At 44.5% G+C, this 14,882-nt stretch overlaps 1 protein-coding gene across 1 annotated transcript in view; it reads left to right on the top strand.

The window, feature by feature from the left end:
• Positions 1 to 14,252, top strand: part of galnt13 (UDP-N-acetyl-alpha-D-galactosamine:polypeptide N-acetylgalactosaminyltransferase 13) — a 39,027-nt gene extending 24,775 nt beyond the window's left edge. The window contains exons 9-12 of the mRNA XM_036540267.1: positions 3,690 to 3,829; positions 5,009 to 5,107; positions 5,227 to 5,361; positions 12,966 to 14,252. Of these exons, the coding sequence (XP_036396160.1) occupies positions 3,690 to 3,829; positions 5,009 to 5,107; positions 5,227 to 5,361; positions 12,966 to 13,106 (515 nt within the window). The 3' untranslated portion in view covers positions 13,107 to 14,252. The remainder of the gene's footprint in view (positions 1 to 3,689; positions 3,830 to 5,008; positions 5,108 to 5,226; positions 5,362 to 12,965) is intronic.
• The last annotated feature ends 630 nt before the right edge of the window (positions 14,253 to 14,882 follow it).

The following is a 14,882-nucleotide window of genomic DNA, read 5'->3' as shown; positions in this document are numbered from 1 at the left end:
GTATGTAGAGGAAAAAAATTCAGCAAGTGTGAAGTGCAGAAGGCCTCACTGGTTAAAGGGTGCTATGATGTTTCGGCAGTGCCTTTCTGACAGGCGGGACATTTTCCCTCACCATTGAAATATGCAAATGCAACATTATAAGCATGTGTGATGTGAACATCTGGTTATCAGGGTGGATAAGTTGTGCATTTGAGCGTAATGCTGGTGTTCTGTAAGAATAGCCCAGTTGGTTAAATTGCCTTCCCTTGCACACGTGAGGCATACAAATTCAAGTGTTTTAGGACATTTAACCAAGGGGACTCGCATATGGCAGTCATTTACCCTGTGAGTGGTAATGTTCAGTGTCTCAGGATGGTGCATAGAGGTCATAATTGTAAAGCGTGATTTATTCAAATAAGCCAGGGGACATTAATCTGAAGCCAGATTCTTTCTCCTTACACACACGCTGAACCAGGTACAATTCCTCAGCAGTAAATATCGTGATACCTCTAGATTTAAGCTTTGTGAATACGTTGCTTGTTCATTCACTCATTAATGCGTAAAGTGTCATTCATTGTTCATGAGAAATAGCCTCTTCTGTCCCTCTGATTATTTGCACATGTCTGAAGCAGAGGTGCACTAAGGAGGCAAACTGCCCCTGTGTTACTCTGAGCGTTTCTGCGCTTGTGATGTTTTATTCATGAAAATCATTGTACTGAGTGTATCTCAGGATGTTGGGATAATGCAGTGTCGCATGGCAGTTAAAGTATTCATGCAGGATATGACATGCATTTCAGATCAGGGAATCTCGGTTTTTACATTTTCCTCAACTTGTCAGCACTAGGACTAGGACTGATGATACTCCTGCCACCTACAGGCCAAACACTGTCATGACACCCACCAACATTTCTGCCTTATAAACATGGTGTGTTCAGCGCTGGAAGCATCTGATTGAGCCTCCACTTTAATTCACCCAGCGTGTTGTTAGTTGCACAAGTTCTTCCTGGAACCGTTGCAGCATCTCTCAAATCTACAGTGTTCTGTGTAGAAGGTGATCAGCAGTCCCCTACATGGGATGTTAAAACGTCTGTTTCCTTGGAGGGAGCGGGACAGTCCCACACCCATCTGGCCTGGTCCAGCACCACAAGTCACCCGAGTGACAGTAATGTGCTTTAAGTGGCTGGCCTGTGTGTGTTTTGGGGGGACTTGGGGGTTCCACTGTAGCCCCACCTCCTAAAATAAAGGCACCTCAACTTTTTGACTGTAATTTATGTCCCATCACTGGGCTGCTGGGGGACCTCATTACCTTACTGGCATTTAGCAGATGGTCTTATCCAGAGTCACTTACACAGGTTACAATTTTTGCATGTTATCCATTTATGCAGCTGGATATTTACTGAGGCAATTCTTGGATAAGTACCTTGCCCAAGAGTACAGCAGCAGTGCCCCAGTGGGGAATCAAACCAGCAACCTTTTGGTTATGAGTCCTGCTCCTTGCCACTATGCTACACTTCAGCCCCTAACCATCCTATGCAGGGAGAATCTCTTTACTCTCTCAAACTCTGGACCATTGTCCCACTGTTACCTCAAAGTCATAGAAGGTAGACTCACAGATTGCACTTTGTGTAGCTGGAGTTAAACATCAGACCGCAGACAGAAATCTCTGAAGGGCAAAGCATGTGACATTCAGATCTGACATTATGCGCGGCATCTTACTGAAAGCGCCAACCTCTGTCACACTGCCGAAGATGAATCGCTAACAAGCACATTTTTGTACAGTTCCTGGTGTTTTCAAAAGGTAACATGGATATTTTAAATATTGATGATGTTTTCTGCTATGAATAATTTGTGTCGAAGTATTCTGCAGAAGAAAGTGTTGTAGTGCTGCCACTTGACGACGAGCAAATCCGCAGAGCATGACAGATTTTCAGGCGGTTCCTTTGTCTCTAGGTGCCTGTGCCGGCAGTCAATAACGCTGCTCAGATGAGAACAGACAGCGACTGTAATCAAGCAAATAAGGCAAGAGGCAGTGTGCAACGCCAGGCCGCTGTCTTTGAGGAATTAACACAATCTGATTGCAATTAAACAAGCAGAATTGACCTTCTGTAACCTGCCACAGTTTCTGCTGGCGTTAGTGTCGAACAAAATTTACCCTAATGTCACTTACTCTAAGCTTGAATGGCGCACTTAGGTAAGTACATTACATTCATTTAACAGAAGCGCTTATCCAGAGCAACTTCCAGCACAGCACTCTTAAATTTAAAAAAAAAATGTTTCCATAATATTTTCCATAATACTTTCCATACAATGTTAACATTGTAGTAATTGCATTTCTTAGAGTTCGGACGGTTTAGATCTAACACCCCTTTGCAGGAATTTATGGTGGCTGCTGGTCATACTTTCTGACGTTTTAAAAATTACATCTGGCAATGGCATATGAAATATTTAATTTTCAGTTTTTTTAGATGTACAACACAAAGGGTTTTTTGTGGGGGTTGGGGGATTATTTGAAAAAAGTGAGCATAGACAATGGTATCTCCATTAAGAAACATCAAATGCAGAGTACTGTATGTGTTCATACAACTTAAGTCAGCAATCATAGGGTCTGGTCAGTAACAACGTGAATTGTAGTCTTGTGCGGTAGAGGGTCCCTCTGGTGTGCACTTATGGTACTGCGGTCTAGAACATGCAATATTTTTCAGTGCTTCTTCAGAGAATTCTGAATGCAATCTTTGAGCTGTTTGTGTTCGGTCTGCAGGGAGCACTGTAGTCAGACCCTCTGCAGTAGCAGCGCTGGTATCTATATCAATTACGAGAGAAGAGTCAAGGCGACGTGTGAGATGTGGGGCCAGCCATTCACTGTACGCTTTGGGTGTTTCACCCCCCACCCCACCCCGATTTCCTGTGCAGGCGGGTGGCTCTTGCGTGGCTCTTTAATAGCCTTTTTTGAAGTTTAGATGGGAGGCGGCACAATCCATTATTCATCTCCCAGCGCTGACTGTATATTTCCATTTTCTGCTTTCTCAGCATCCGCTGTGGTGTCAGGGAAGTGCCTGTGGGCTCACGCGCGTTTCTGTGCGACCCAGGCTACACCCTCTGCTCCTGCCTCCCGACACTCGGGCGCACACTCACAGTATGTGTAGCTCATTGGCTCTTCAAAAGCACATCCTCAGGCCTACGACACCTGACCTGCTTTGTGAAGCTGTTTGCATAAAGATTTGCAAAACATATCACCAAAAGTGGGTGGTTTTTGGATTGAGTGACTGTTTAACCCTTAGAAGCAGCTAACGCATTAAACATGAAATGATAAAATGATGACAAATAATGTATGTGCATTATGTGCATATGGTTAAAGGCACTGGACTTGTGAACCACGTTTGTACCACAGATTTAACCAGATTTTCCTAGTCCATTTCATTATATTACATTATTATCATTTAGTAGACGCTCTTATCCAGAGTGACTTACTTAGGTTACAGTTTTTACATGTTTTTCCATTTATACAGCTGGATTTTTACCGAGGCAATTATGGTTTAAGTACCTTGCCAAAGGATGTGCCAGCTGTGCCCACAGGGGAATCAAGCCAGCGACCTTTTGGTTATAAGCCCTGCTCCTTACCACTGCATCCATTTCATAGTCACTCCTGCCAAGCAAGCTACTGTTGTCAGGGACCATGGTGTTAAAAGGTCAGGATTCTCTCACCCCCGCAGGTGTGGTCAAGGTGGACTACGGAGACGTGTCGTCTCGGAAGGCCCTGCGAGAGGCGCTGCAGTGCAAACCCTTCTCCTGGTACCTGGAGAACATCTACCCCGACTCGCAGATCCCCCGGAGATACTACTCGCTTGGTGAAGTATGACGTCTTTTGCCTGCTTCTGTTCTGGAGTCCCGTGTCACACACAGGAATGTGTCTCACTCAGATTTATAGGGTAATCATGGAAGCATATTGAAAATTCTCAGGGACCCAGAAACGTCAACACCCTCATTCTACCCAGATAAAAGCGGTCATTTCACCCCTCAGATAGTTGTTGGTTTAACCTTAAAACCACCTCTTTGTGGCTGGTTGGGCTGAAAATTAGTGACTAACAGCTGGGGTGCATTTTTAATTATACCACTGTAAAGGTGCGAAGGTATTAGGTAGGTAAGCGCTGGAGTAAGTGAAGCAGGAGGCAGAAGCAGTGATGTGAGCCCGTACAGCGAAAAAAAAAGCCTGGGTAGCGAGTTGTGAGAAATGAGGTTGTAATCTCAGCCTTCATTCTGCTGAGCGGCCCGGATTTGCCCACCTCGAATGTACTGCGGTACAACCTGTCCATCACGCCGCGGCGCCTGTCGTCTCCTGCTCGGCCCGCTCTCCGAATGAGAGACTCGGCGGCGCGCTCCCGCTCGTTGCGGGACTCCATGCGTCCATGGAGACCGAGCGCCGCGTCCCGGCTTCGTCCGCCGCCTTTAAAAAACGCGCAGAGCCGAGCCCAAGCTCCCAGACGCATATTAGCTGGATATTAGATGACTCATTAATTTCAAAAATCAATAGGAATTTGCAAAACTCGCAGGAATCCTTCACAGAGCCGGAGTTCCTGATTTATGCAGTCATTTGCATTGCTAAACAATGTTTCCAATTAAGCGCGTTCCATCATTGGAACATCGCTGGAGAAACATTCGTCGTTAATTGCAGGAGCCGGTTCCATTGAATGGAGGATGCTGTTCTGTTATAATTTTACATCTTTGTTTATCGCTGTTTTTGTTGTAGGGGCTGAATGGTAAATGTTGAGGTTGTGTAGATGCTCTATGGATCGATGTAATGTTTTTCAGGCTGGTTTGCAAATACAGCAGACAAAAGACATCCCACCAGTTTCAATACCTAGAGTGCCTGTGGAAATATGAAGGAGGAGAGAAAGGGGATCGTGGGTTGTGCACTTGGTTACTTATGATCTGCACAGTACCATTTGCCATACTGCTAATTTTTACCGTCAGATAATCGTGTGCGTTCAGTTTGAATCCTCTGGTGTTCAGCTGTCTTCTCCGTTATCTGTAGATCAGAAATGTCGAAACCAACCAGTGCGTGGACAACATGGGGCGGAAGGAGAACGAGAAGGTCGGCTTCTTCAACTGTCACGGAATGGGCGGGAATCAGGTAGGGAGAGCGTCTCTGCGGAGCCGAGTGCTGCGTTGTCATTGTGACTGCGGCCGTTCATCGGCCGGTGTGAGATCATCAGTAAGACGCCCCTCGCTTCCTGCTTCCTGTGCACGCAGGTGTTTTCCTACACGGCGGATAAGGAGATCCGCACGGACGACCTCTGCCTGGACGTGTCTCGGCTCAATGGTCCCGTGGTCATGCTGAAGTGCCACCACATGAAGGGAAACCAGATGTTCGAGTACGATGCCGAGGTGTGAGGATCGCCGTTTCTTTCTCTTCCTGTCTGTGAACGTCGTGCAGTCTCAACATCTTCAGTCGGTAGATGATCTCTGTACAGGATACGACCAAGCTCTGTTCACCGACTCTTTAGGGACCGTGAGATGACTTTCGTCCACCAGAGGGAGCTGCAGAACATATATAGATTTTTAATCAGCAGCACAGTACACCAGGATTGCAAGAGGGGACCATGTGAAATGAGAAAACATTACCATCAAAATCAAATTGAAATGGCCTTGATAATTGTGTGAAGCCTGGATGTGAAGTCATGAAGCCTTTTGCACATTTATGCCACCAGGGCAGCACCAAATGGAGAGTAGTATGATAAAGTGAACATTAAGAAAGCAATAGATTGTTAAAATAAACAAGTATAAAATGGGAAATCCTCAGCTTAGGCGTGTGTATATCTGATTGTGTATGTTGCACGGAAAAAAAAACTTAATATTCAAATGTTTTCTTTATGTTTAGTATGTAGGAAAATGGGAATATGATTTTAAGGTAAGTTTCCTTCAGTACGTTAAGTGACTGAATATAGTTTCCTTTCTGATGTAGCCAGTGATTCCTGTGTTGGGAGTGTAGTCCGTAACACCCTATGTGTAGGTAGTGGTCCACAGAGTCCTCCTTTACATGATCAGTCTGTAAATTCCGTACCACGTGATTGATCAGTAGGTCTCGAGTCGTGTGGTGAACGGTCCACGGGTGATCTATTTATGTTCTGACCTAGTTTTCACCATCACGTCTTGTACCTTTTTTCATTCATGTAACATGAACAGTTTAATAATGGATAAAAAGTGGCTTTGACATGCAGCAATGGGCTGTCACAGCTGCCGACCGACGCAGCTATTTTTAGCAGTAACATTCCCTATGGGACTGGCATTATCCAAGTTTTTTTTTTCTTCTTCAAATCCTGCTCACATTTTCTATTGTCACCATTTAACATTATCTGGACATCATCTGAGATCTATCTGTGGCAGAGTTTTCCATACTCTTCTCTACATAGACACAGACATCCAAGTCACCCAGCCCCTTTGAAGTCTGTTCCTTTAGCAGATCGCACTCCCACCCGCTCCCCATGTCTTATAGTGGTTAGGGAGATGGCCTTGTGACCATAAGGTTGCAGGTTCAAATCCCACACAGGGCGCTGCCCATGAACATTTAAGTGAGGTAACCTGAATTGCTTCAGTAAATTATTCTGCCATCAAAATGAATAATAGGTACATTATAGGCTATTTAAAATTCCATGGAGAAGGTCATCCGCTAAGCAGACTAATTTAATCATTATCTCTGAAGATTACTCACAAAGCTCTCTGAAGAAACACTGAAATTCATACATGGCTGTTAGATAAGTCGTGCAAGGGGGTGGGAAAATTGCTGAGAATTTTGGAGAAGACAAGTTTTCAGAACTGAAAATGGCGAGGTCATTTTGTTGGATTCAGTTGGATTCAATTAAAGACTTTTTAACAGGTGAAACACATTTTTCAGTCACATTACTTAATAAGGTGAGGAATGTGGCCATTAAGGTCTTTCTCCTTGGCTGTGCTGTTCAACATGTTGCCTAAAATCAGCAATGCATTTGAATGCATCTTTACATATATTTGTCCATGGCATAAAGGTGAATGTATAGACGTGGGACATGCCGATAACGTTTTGCAACAGTTAGTTATCCGGGCAGTCACTTCAGAACAGTACTACATGTAAAAATACGTTTAACTGAGAGTGCATTTTTTGCATCTTCACTGTAGCACACTAATAAATGTACTGCCAGTTAATTATTGCTAAATTATCCGTGAGGACACTTTGATTTTTGTGGTTTGTTGCGTGCACATGAGGTGTTATTCCACTTCAGTCAGCTAGTGTCTGTGCAGCTGACTCACTGAGGCTGTCTGCCCTGATTTCCCAGTAAGCAGCAAGCATTTTCTGTTTAGCTGCGGTCAATGAATCATGTTTGCATAGTAAATAGTTATTAGTATCTAAAATTATAGGTGGTGGAATAACAAGCAAATATTTGGAAATGGAGATTCTCCGTTTGAATAGTACGCAAGTAATGTGTGGTTTAAAACTTACAGCTTAGTTATTCAGAAGTAGTGCCGAAAATGGTGGTGTTTGATTGAAAAATGATAAAAGGTCAATATTCACTATTTGAAGTTAAACTTCAATCAACATAAATAGCCGTGATACACACACATAAAGAGACAGGTACATAGATGACAAACAAATTGACTATGAAGATGATAACATATAACAGCAAATAAACATAACATACTTAATCAGTCACACACCTTACATCATATGATGCAATTATCAAAATCTGATTTAGTGCTTAATGAGTAACATTGCAAGTGGTAAATTTTCTTAAACATAAAAAAATCAAAAAATGGAAATGTATAAGACTTTGAAAATGGCATTATATTTACAACCTCAGCTATGAAGTAATTGGGCCCTACTTTGCAGAGAATCAGTATTTCACCCTTGTGTGTGGATACAGGAAGTATACATGACCAGCGCCCATGTGTTTGAGCAGCACCTTGTCTGTAGAATAGAGAGAACAGCTGTGTTGGAGTCACATCCCTCCCCTCCCTTACCAAACCCTCCCCCCTGTGGTCGTGAGGTCACTTTGTGGTCATTTTCTCACAGTTCTGTCCCCTCGTGTCCTCCGCACAGAAGCACACGTTCCTCCACATCATCACCCAGTCCTGTCTGACCATCAGCAGGCTGGAGGATGGTACCTACGGGCCCACCGTGGAGTACTGTGACAATAGCCCCCTCCAGACCTGGATCCTGAGGAACTACACCAGACAGGAGGTCTTTAGGAAGATCTTTTACAGCCCTACCGATTACTTTCTCTAGTGTCTCCTGCCCTCACAGGTCAGTACCCCTGGGGCAGCTGTGGCTATGCCGCGTAGCGACCTAGACATTAGCGGTTTCAGTGGTTAGCCTCCTAGTCAATGAGCTGAGTGGTGTGCAGTGTAGATGTGCAGTTTCAAAGGTTTGGGAGTTTTGTGTTTGTGTGTGTGAGTTTGAATTAAAAGAGGCATGTTTGGTGTGGAGATGGTGGGCCGGGGCTAAATCCGTCCAAACCCTGTGTTGTTGTGAGGGTCCGTGTTTTTCGGCTGTGGAGGAAAGCTCGGAGGCAGCGCTGTTTTTGACACCCTCAGCTGCTTACAGGTGACCTTTGGAAATGCGTTCGGCGGAGACAGGAGACACGCATATGCAGAGCAATAACAGACATCCCCGACAGTCCTACACGACGCCGTGTTCGTCACATCTGCGGGATCTTTACGCGGCCCCGCGCTTCAAATTAAATCTCCCCTGACATTTATTTTCTAACATAAATATTTTATTCTGATATGAAGTTGCAGAAAGCTCATCCCACGTATGGCGGTCTTAAGTGGAATGAGCCCTAGAGAGGTGGGTTTTATTTTTAGTAGGTTATTTATGCGGCCGGACTGAAATGTGTTTGCCTTTGTTTACAAGTCCTTTTGAAGTGTACCGTCATTGTGGGAAAAAAAAAAACAGGCTTTGATGGTCCTGGAGCCATGCAGAGCGAGAGCTGCTTTAGAAAATGTCCTCATGACCTTGGACAGCTGTGTTCCACTTCGGCAGGCTTTTTTATTCTCTGAGCTCTGAATTTCAATGACTGAGTTCCCTTTGTATTCGGACCGGCCTGCCTGTCCGTCAGCACCCGCCCACTTGTCTTGCATATGTATGTGTGTCTTTCTGCCTGTCAGTCCAACTGTCATTGTTTATCTTCCGCTCTGTGCCATCCCGTCTGTCTGTCTGTCTGTCTGTCTGTCTGTCTGCCCGCCTCGCCTCGTGTCTGCTTGTCTTTATCGCGTCGTCTGCCTGTCGCCTGCCTTGTTTTTCTGTCGCTTTGTCGGGCCGCCTCTCAATCTTTTTTCCCCCTCCGCCCCACGCTTGTCTACATTCTGCTCACAATGTGTGTGTCAGGGCTTCATGTTGCGCGTCGTAGCCTTGGGTCTGGGCATAGTAACACAGAAAGGCTCAGAGGTAATGTCGCCCCCTGCTGGAGAAGGTGAGTTGGGGCACAGCCGGCAGCCAAGTGTCCGCCACGGCCTCGCGCCGAGCCAGGGGCAGCCGAGATGCAGCAACGCCCGGCCAACAGGTTAACTGTCAGACTTGATCCTCCGGTTATACAGAGCATGGATACGCTGACACTGAAATACGCCGCTGATGTTTTAACAAGCAGATGTAGTGCCTGTCATAACTTTTACTTTTCTCCCAGTGTCTGTTGACGTTCAGTACACGGAAGGCAGGTTTCTGGACTGGTGCAGAAGTCAATGGAGATACTCCGTGCTGGGCCGCGTTGTCAATCTCTAAGCCACAGTGGGTGTTTAAATACACTGCATCCACCAAAAAAAAAAAGAAACGTAGTCATTAAAATGGAAAATTCCCTGTCAGCAGTTCTTCTGTGCTGCGTTGTGGAGAAATGGATGGATTTCCTTGCTGAGGGCCGACTGTTAGAAGTCATCTTCATTTAATTAGCAGGTCTCAGCTGTGCACACACACAGCGAATACCTCATAAGCCACTGGCTGTGACCGTGAGGCTGTAATGGGAGTTTTCACTGCCATTCAGGAGCCATGAAATAATAATGAACGAGGGAACGTGTTCCCGCATTTTTAACATTTTCATTAAATATGAATTGATTTTTCTTGTACTGCTGTATATGCATTGCTTGTACCCCTCCACTGAAGTGAAGTGAGATATCATGTCATGGTTTTTTTTTAAATTAGTTTTGAGTTTACAGCGCTCATATCATGGATTTTGTGCAGCTGGTGGATGTTTTCTTGTTCTGCCTACAAGTTCAAACTGGGCATTCCTTTATAGTTTGAATATGTTACAATAAGAAAGACTCAAAATTGTCTTATAAGGCATCACGGTGACTGCCTGTAATTTTCCGAAGAACCGGAAAATGTTGAATTGCTGAAGACATAATGTGACAACATTTCGTTTATTCATCAGTTTAAGAGTGATGCGCTCCCAAGCGGCTCAGTTGGCAAGGCACTCATCTCGAGTGCGTGCTGAGCCCAACGGTCCAAGCTCGAGTCCGGCTGTGTCATCTGCTGCCGTTGACTGGGAGCCCACAGTGGCGAAGCTGGCTGTGTTCCATTAGGGCAGGAGTGAATTTGTCACCGCTCCCACGCATCCTGTGAGCTGCTCAGATGACATCAGGGGAGCTGTACCTATCCCCTATCAGGGGCTCACTGCGCTCCAGTGCACTGTGGGATTTGTAGTGTGGAAAATAGCCCTTATAGCTGTTGGCTGCTGAAATTACCCATTGGCGTGTCTGGGGGCAAGGTGGACACAGGAGGCAGTTTATATCAAATTTTTTTTTTGTTGTTGTTCTTGTTGTTTTTTTTTTTAATTGACTCAGAGCGCAATGCATGAATGACTTGCAAGCTTAAGCAAAATCAGCACAGTGGGGTTTTGCATGCCATATGCAGCAACATCAGAACTGTGTTCTTTGTTAAAACCAAACAATGCAAGTCAGCATTCAAAGCTATTACTATGCTAGTAAGGCAAAGCTACAAAGATAAAACACAATATAAAGGTAGTATAAAAGGTTGAAAATTTGTGCCTTGTACTAATGTTGGTGGAATAGAAATCTTTTGTTAGTAAAAGTCAGGTGATCTAATGGCTCTGGAGCAGTGCACGGTATCTCTCCTGTCCCTATGAAACAGTAAGCTGTCATTGCATAGATTCCTTCATCACCTGTTAGCACTGGGCTAGTGTTTAGCACAAACTCAAATATGTTCCCTGCTTCTTGGTGGGCTCATTAAAGCTCACAATCCTCTGTAAACAAGTACAATACAATGATGTTTTAATTGAGGATTATATTACAGCCTGATATCAAACAGAACATATACATTACTTTTTTTGGCTCTCTCATAGTTTGTCTTCCAAACTAGTGTAAGGTTTCCGGGGAAGTCAACTTCGGTAGCCCCCGGATTGTCATTACGGCAAAATAAATATATTCTACAGTTCTTCATCTGAGCCATTTTGCATTTTTTTATTCCCTCTGCTCCTTCCTCGAGCATAAAATGTCTCACATACTCTGTTAATTACTACAAAAAAACTAATACAATTAATAATGATCCTTTCTCTTGAGGGTAATTGTACATATTATGTAATAGTGCCTGCGAAAGTTACATGCTAGGACTGCAAATGGAATGAGCTCTGAATACTGCGTTTTACCATTTTCTGGAGATGTGGAGGTATTATTGTCTGATGTATTTATTTCAAGCTTAAACAAGAAAACAGCCAGTTTTGTGTCAGGTAACTCATAATCTCACTTTCCTCACTGATAAGGCAGTTTTGTTTGCAGTACATTTAGCATCTGTGAGGGTTTGTATAGATCGGTAAACCCTCTCCTTGTTTTGTCTGACTAAGGTCATGCCGGGGTATTCCTAGACTCACAATTACTTTTGAGCTAAGTAAATAAGGAAGGCGCTAAGCAGCTAGCCATCACTGTGCCGGCATTCAAGCTCGGACAAAGCGTGTACCTGCAGCTTCCCACAAAAAACTCTGAAGAGAAAAATATCCCACAAGTCAAAGTAGGAACTTCAGTAATTTCACAAATCATTTCAAATGTGGCGCTACTTTGGCAAGAGCTGGCTCCCTCCCCCAGAGAATCTCATTTTCCTTCCTGTTTCTGATCAGCATGTTATGTCGCACACAGTCAGAGTGGCTTCACTGCCTAATTCATGCCGGCGAAGTGCCATGCTTGCGCGTTAAACTTTTCTCCAGCCCCATTACACTTAGACTGTCACACCTGCTGGACCGATTTGTTTGATGCTGGGCGCATATATCTCGGGGACTAGGTAATAAGTTTCATCAGATCCCCCTCTGGTAGAAAACATTACGCTTCCCGCTCATTTTAAAAAGCTTTTTTTGTGGCCTCTCCGTCCCGCCGCGGCTTCGTTACGGCGCTCCATCCTGTCTCAGACTCACTGTAACGAGGAGCAGAGCGAATCCTGATGCAGAAATGACTCAGGACACAAAAGGCTCGGCTCAAGGAAAATAATGTTTCCTTTACTGAAGACTTGAGAGAAAGCAAAACAGGCTTGGCGTAAGACTTTATACACAACAAACATGGCAACTCGAGACTGAGCAGATACATGTACAAAGGGCAGGGCTTAAATAACAGACAACACAGGTGAAACCAATAACTATTTAACATGGGCGGCAGTGTAGCGTAGTGGTACGGAGCAGGACTCATATCTGAAAGGTTGCCAGTTTGATTCCCTGTTGGGGCACTGCTGCTGTATCCTTGGGCATGGTACTTAACCCACAGTCGCCTCAGTAAATATCCAACTGTGTAAATGGATAGCATTGTAAAAAAAAAAACTGTAACTGATGTAAGTCGCTCTGGATAAGAGCATCTGCTAAATGCCAGTAATGTAATGTAACACAGGTGGAAGACATTAACAAAGTGAGACACATAATGCAGGAAGTTACGAGGCCATCTGGTGTCCGTCTCAGGGAAACGGCAGCCGAATCCCTGACACTGGCGGCAGGAAGTGTGACGAACCCCTTTGTGTTCCTGTCGCCCTCCCGCAGCGCCTGACCCTCCTGCACGTCAACAGCAACCAGTGCCTGGACATGCCGTCGGAGGAGGACAAGATGGTGCCCACACTGCGGGACTGCACGGGCAGCCGCTCCCAGCAGTGGCTGCTGAGGAACATGACCGTCAGCGTCTGAGAGGACCCGACCCGGTCCCCCCCCCCCCCGCCAGAGACCGTAGCCCAACCGCCGCCGCAGCCGTTTCGTTTTTAGCATGCAGCGCCCCGCCTCCTCCACCACCTTCCCCCGCCGGACCGCCGGGGGCCCCGCGGCCGTGTTCCTGTCCTTGGCCGCCTCGTCACGGACGCGGCGCGCCCGCTCTTCAAGGACGGTTGAGTGGTGCCACCACAGATGTTCCTCATAACCAGACGACACCTCTAGCGGCAGCCGCCAAGCCAGGCTCTCTGTGAGAGTTAGCTTCAGGTCTGAATGGGGGGTGGGGGGGATTTGGGGGGGTGGTGTTGCGCTCGGGATGAGTGTTAGCCCAGCAGCGTGCAGAGGGCACCGCAACGGTATCATGGGTGCGGGGATTTTGGCGGACTTCCCCAGCGCGCGCGGCCCCCCCCATGGGGGAGGTTAGAACAGTGCCGTTCCCCTGGTGTTGGGGGGTGTTTACCCAGGCTAGAGTCTGCGGCAGCATGAGGTTGTGAGGTCTGATTTAATAGCTGTAGGTCTCCAGGGACTCGCCAGGCTTGGCTCTGCACTGAGCACGCTCTGTTGTACAAGTGCAGTAACACTCTGATGTGGTAGCTTGAGTGAATTTAGAATGTTTTTGTGTTTGACCCATTGATTAATCTTTTTTCTTTTCAGAAGGGGGTGTCTTCAGAAGTAAAACAGCATATTTTAACTTTGCATAACAATAACTAAGTTGTGATACTGTTCATGGTGTGTATACTTGAAAAAGCTAAAAAAAATCTATGTACATACAGAATGTATATTATCAATTGCCAGTGCATACTCGTTGTCATTACACATTCTGATATAGGACTGTTATTACATATTGACAGTAACTCATTGGATTCATGTTTATATACACTGTCATCACTATCTGTCATGTTTGTCACGGAAGCAAACAATGTGAAAAACATATTTGCCTCAGAGAGAACAAGAAGAACATTAAAATTGTGAAATCAAAGGAATCAAAGGAAACAATGGCTACTGTTTAGCTGCTTTTTACATTAGTTTCATAAGTGTAATAACACAGAGGATTCAAATATCTGAATTTATAACATGCGTATTTTTCAAAAGATTTTTAGTGGCAAAAATAATGATGTGTTTACGTAGTACAGCATAAAATTGTTAGGGTTCCAAAGTGCATTTCTTCCCTTTTGTAGAATGCTACTGGATATAAATTATTAATAATTTTATTGTCATTTCATTTTAGAATTTAAAACATCCACATATTCATCCTCTCAAATGTGCATAAAATTTCATACATATTTTTTTCATTGTGCATGTTCATGTTTACCTTTGATTTAAAGTTGTTTCTTCTTACAGTTGTTTGAATAGTCAAGGTGAAATAATTATACAGATTAACTGAGCAAAAGTGTAATAATTGATTTATTTTCTTTCAAGCCAATTTAATTCATTCATTATCCTAGGAATGGAAGGTTAAATATCATATACTGCTCGTCTTTGCACTGCTTATATGTATGAATTTCTTTCATTGTAGTATACTATTAAAACTTTGATTCAAGGAAGCATGTAAACTGTGGTACATAACAAAATAATTTATACTGTATGTTCAGTGGATTGTAATTGCATCAAGGAGGTGAAGTCAAGATGTAATTATGGTCCACGAAACACAACAATTTTTGTCTGTAACAATGTAAATAATTACAGTGCTGTCTGACATGATCTAACGCTGCACATTTCTGTTAAATTCACTCACCTCACTGTAGTAATCAGACCAGC

Source organism: Megalops cyprinoides, chromosome 11 (genome assembly GCF_013368585.1).
Source record: "Megalops cyprinoides isolate fMegCyp1 chromosome 11, fMegCyp1.pri, whole genome shotgun sequence".
NCBI classification, from domain to species: domain Eukaryota; kingdom Metazoa; phylum Chordata; class Actinopteri; order Elopiformes; family Megalopidae; genus Megalops; species Megalops cyprinoides.
The sequence above is the reverse complement of the archived record's forward strand: the minus strand, read 5'-3'. Positions and strand labels throughout refer to the sequence as shown.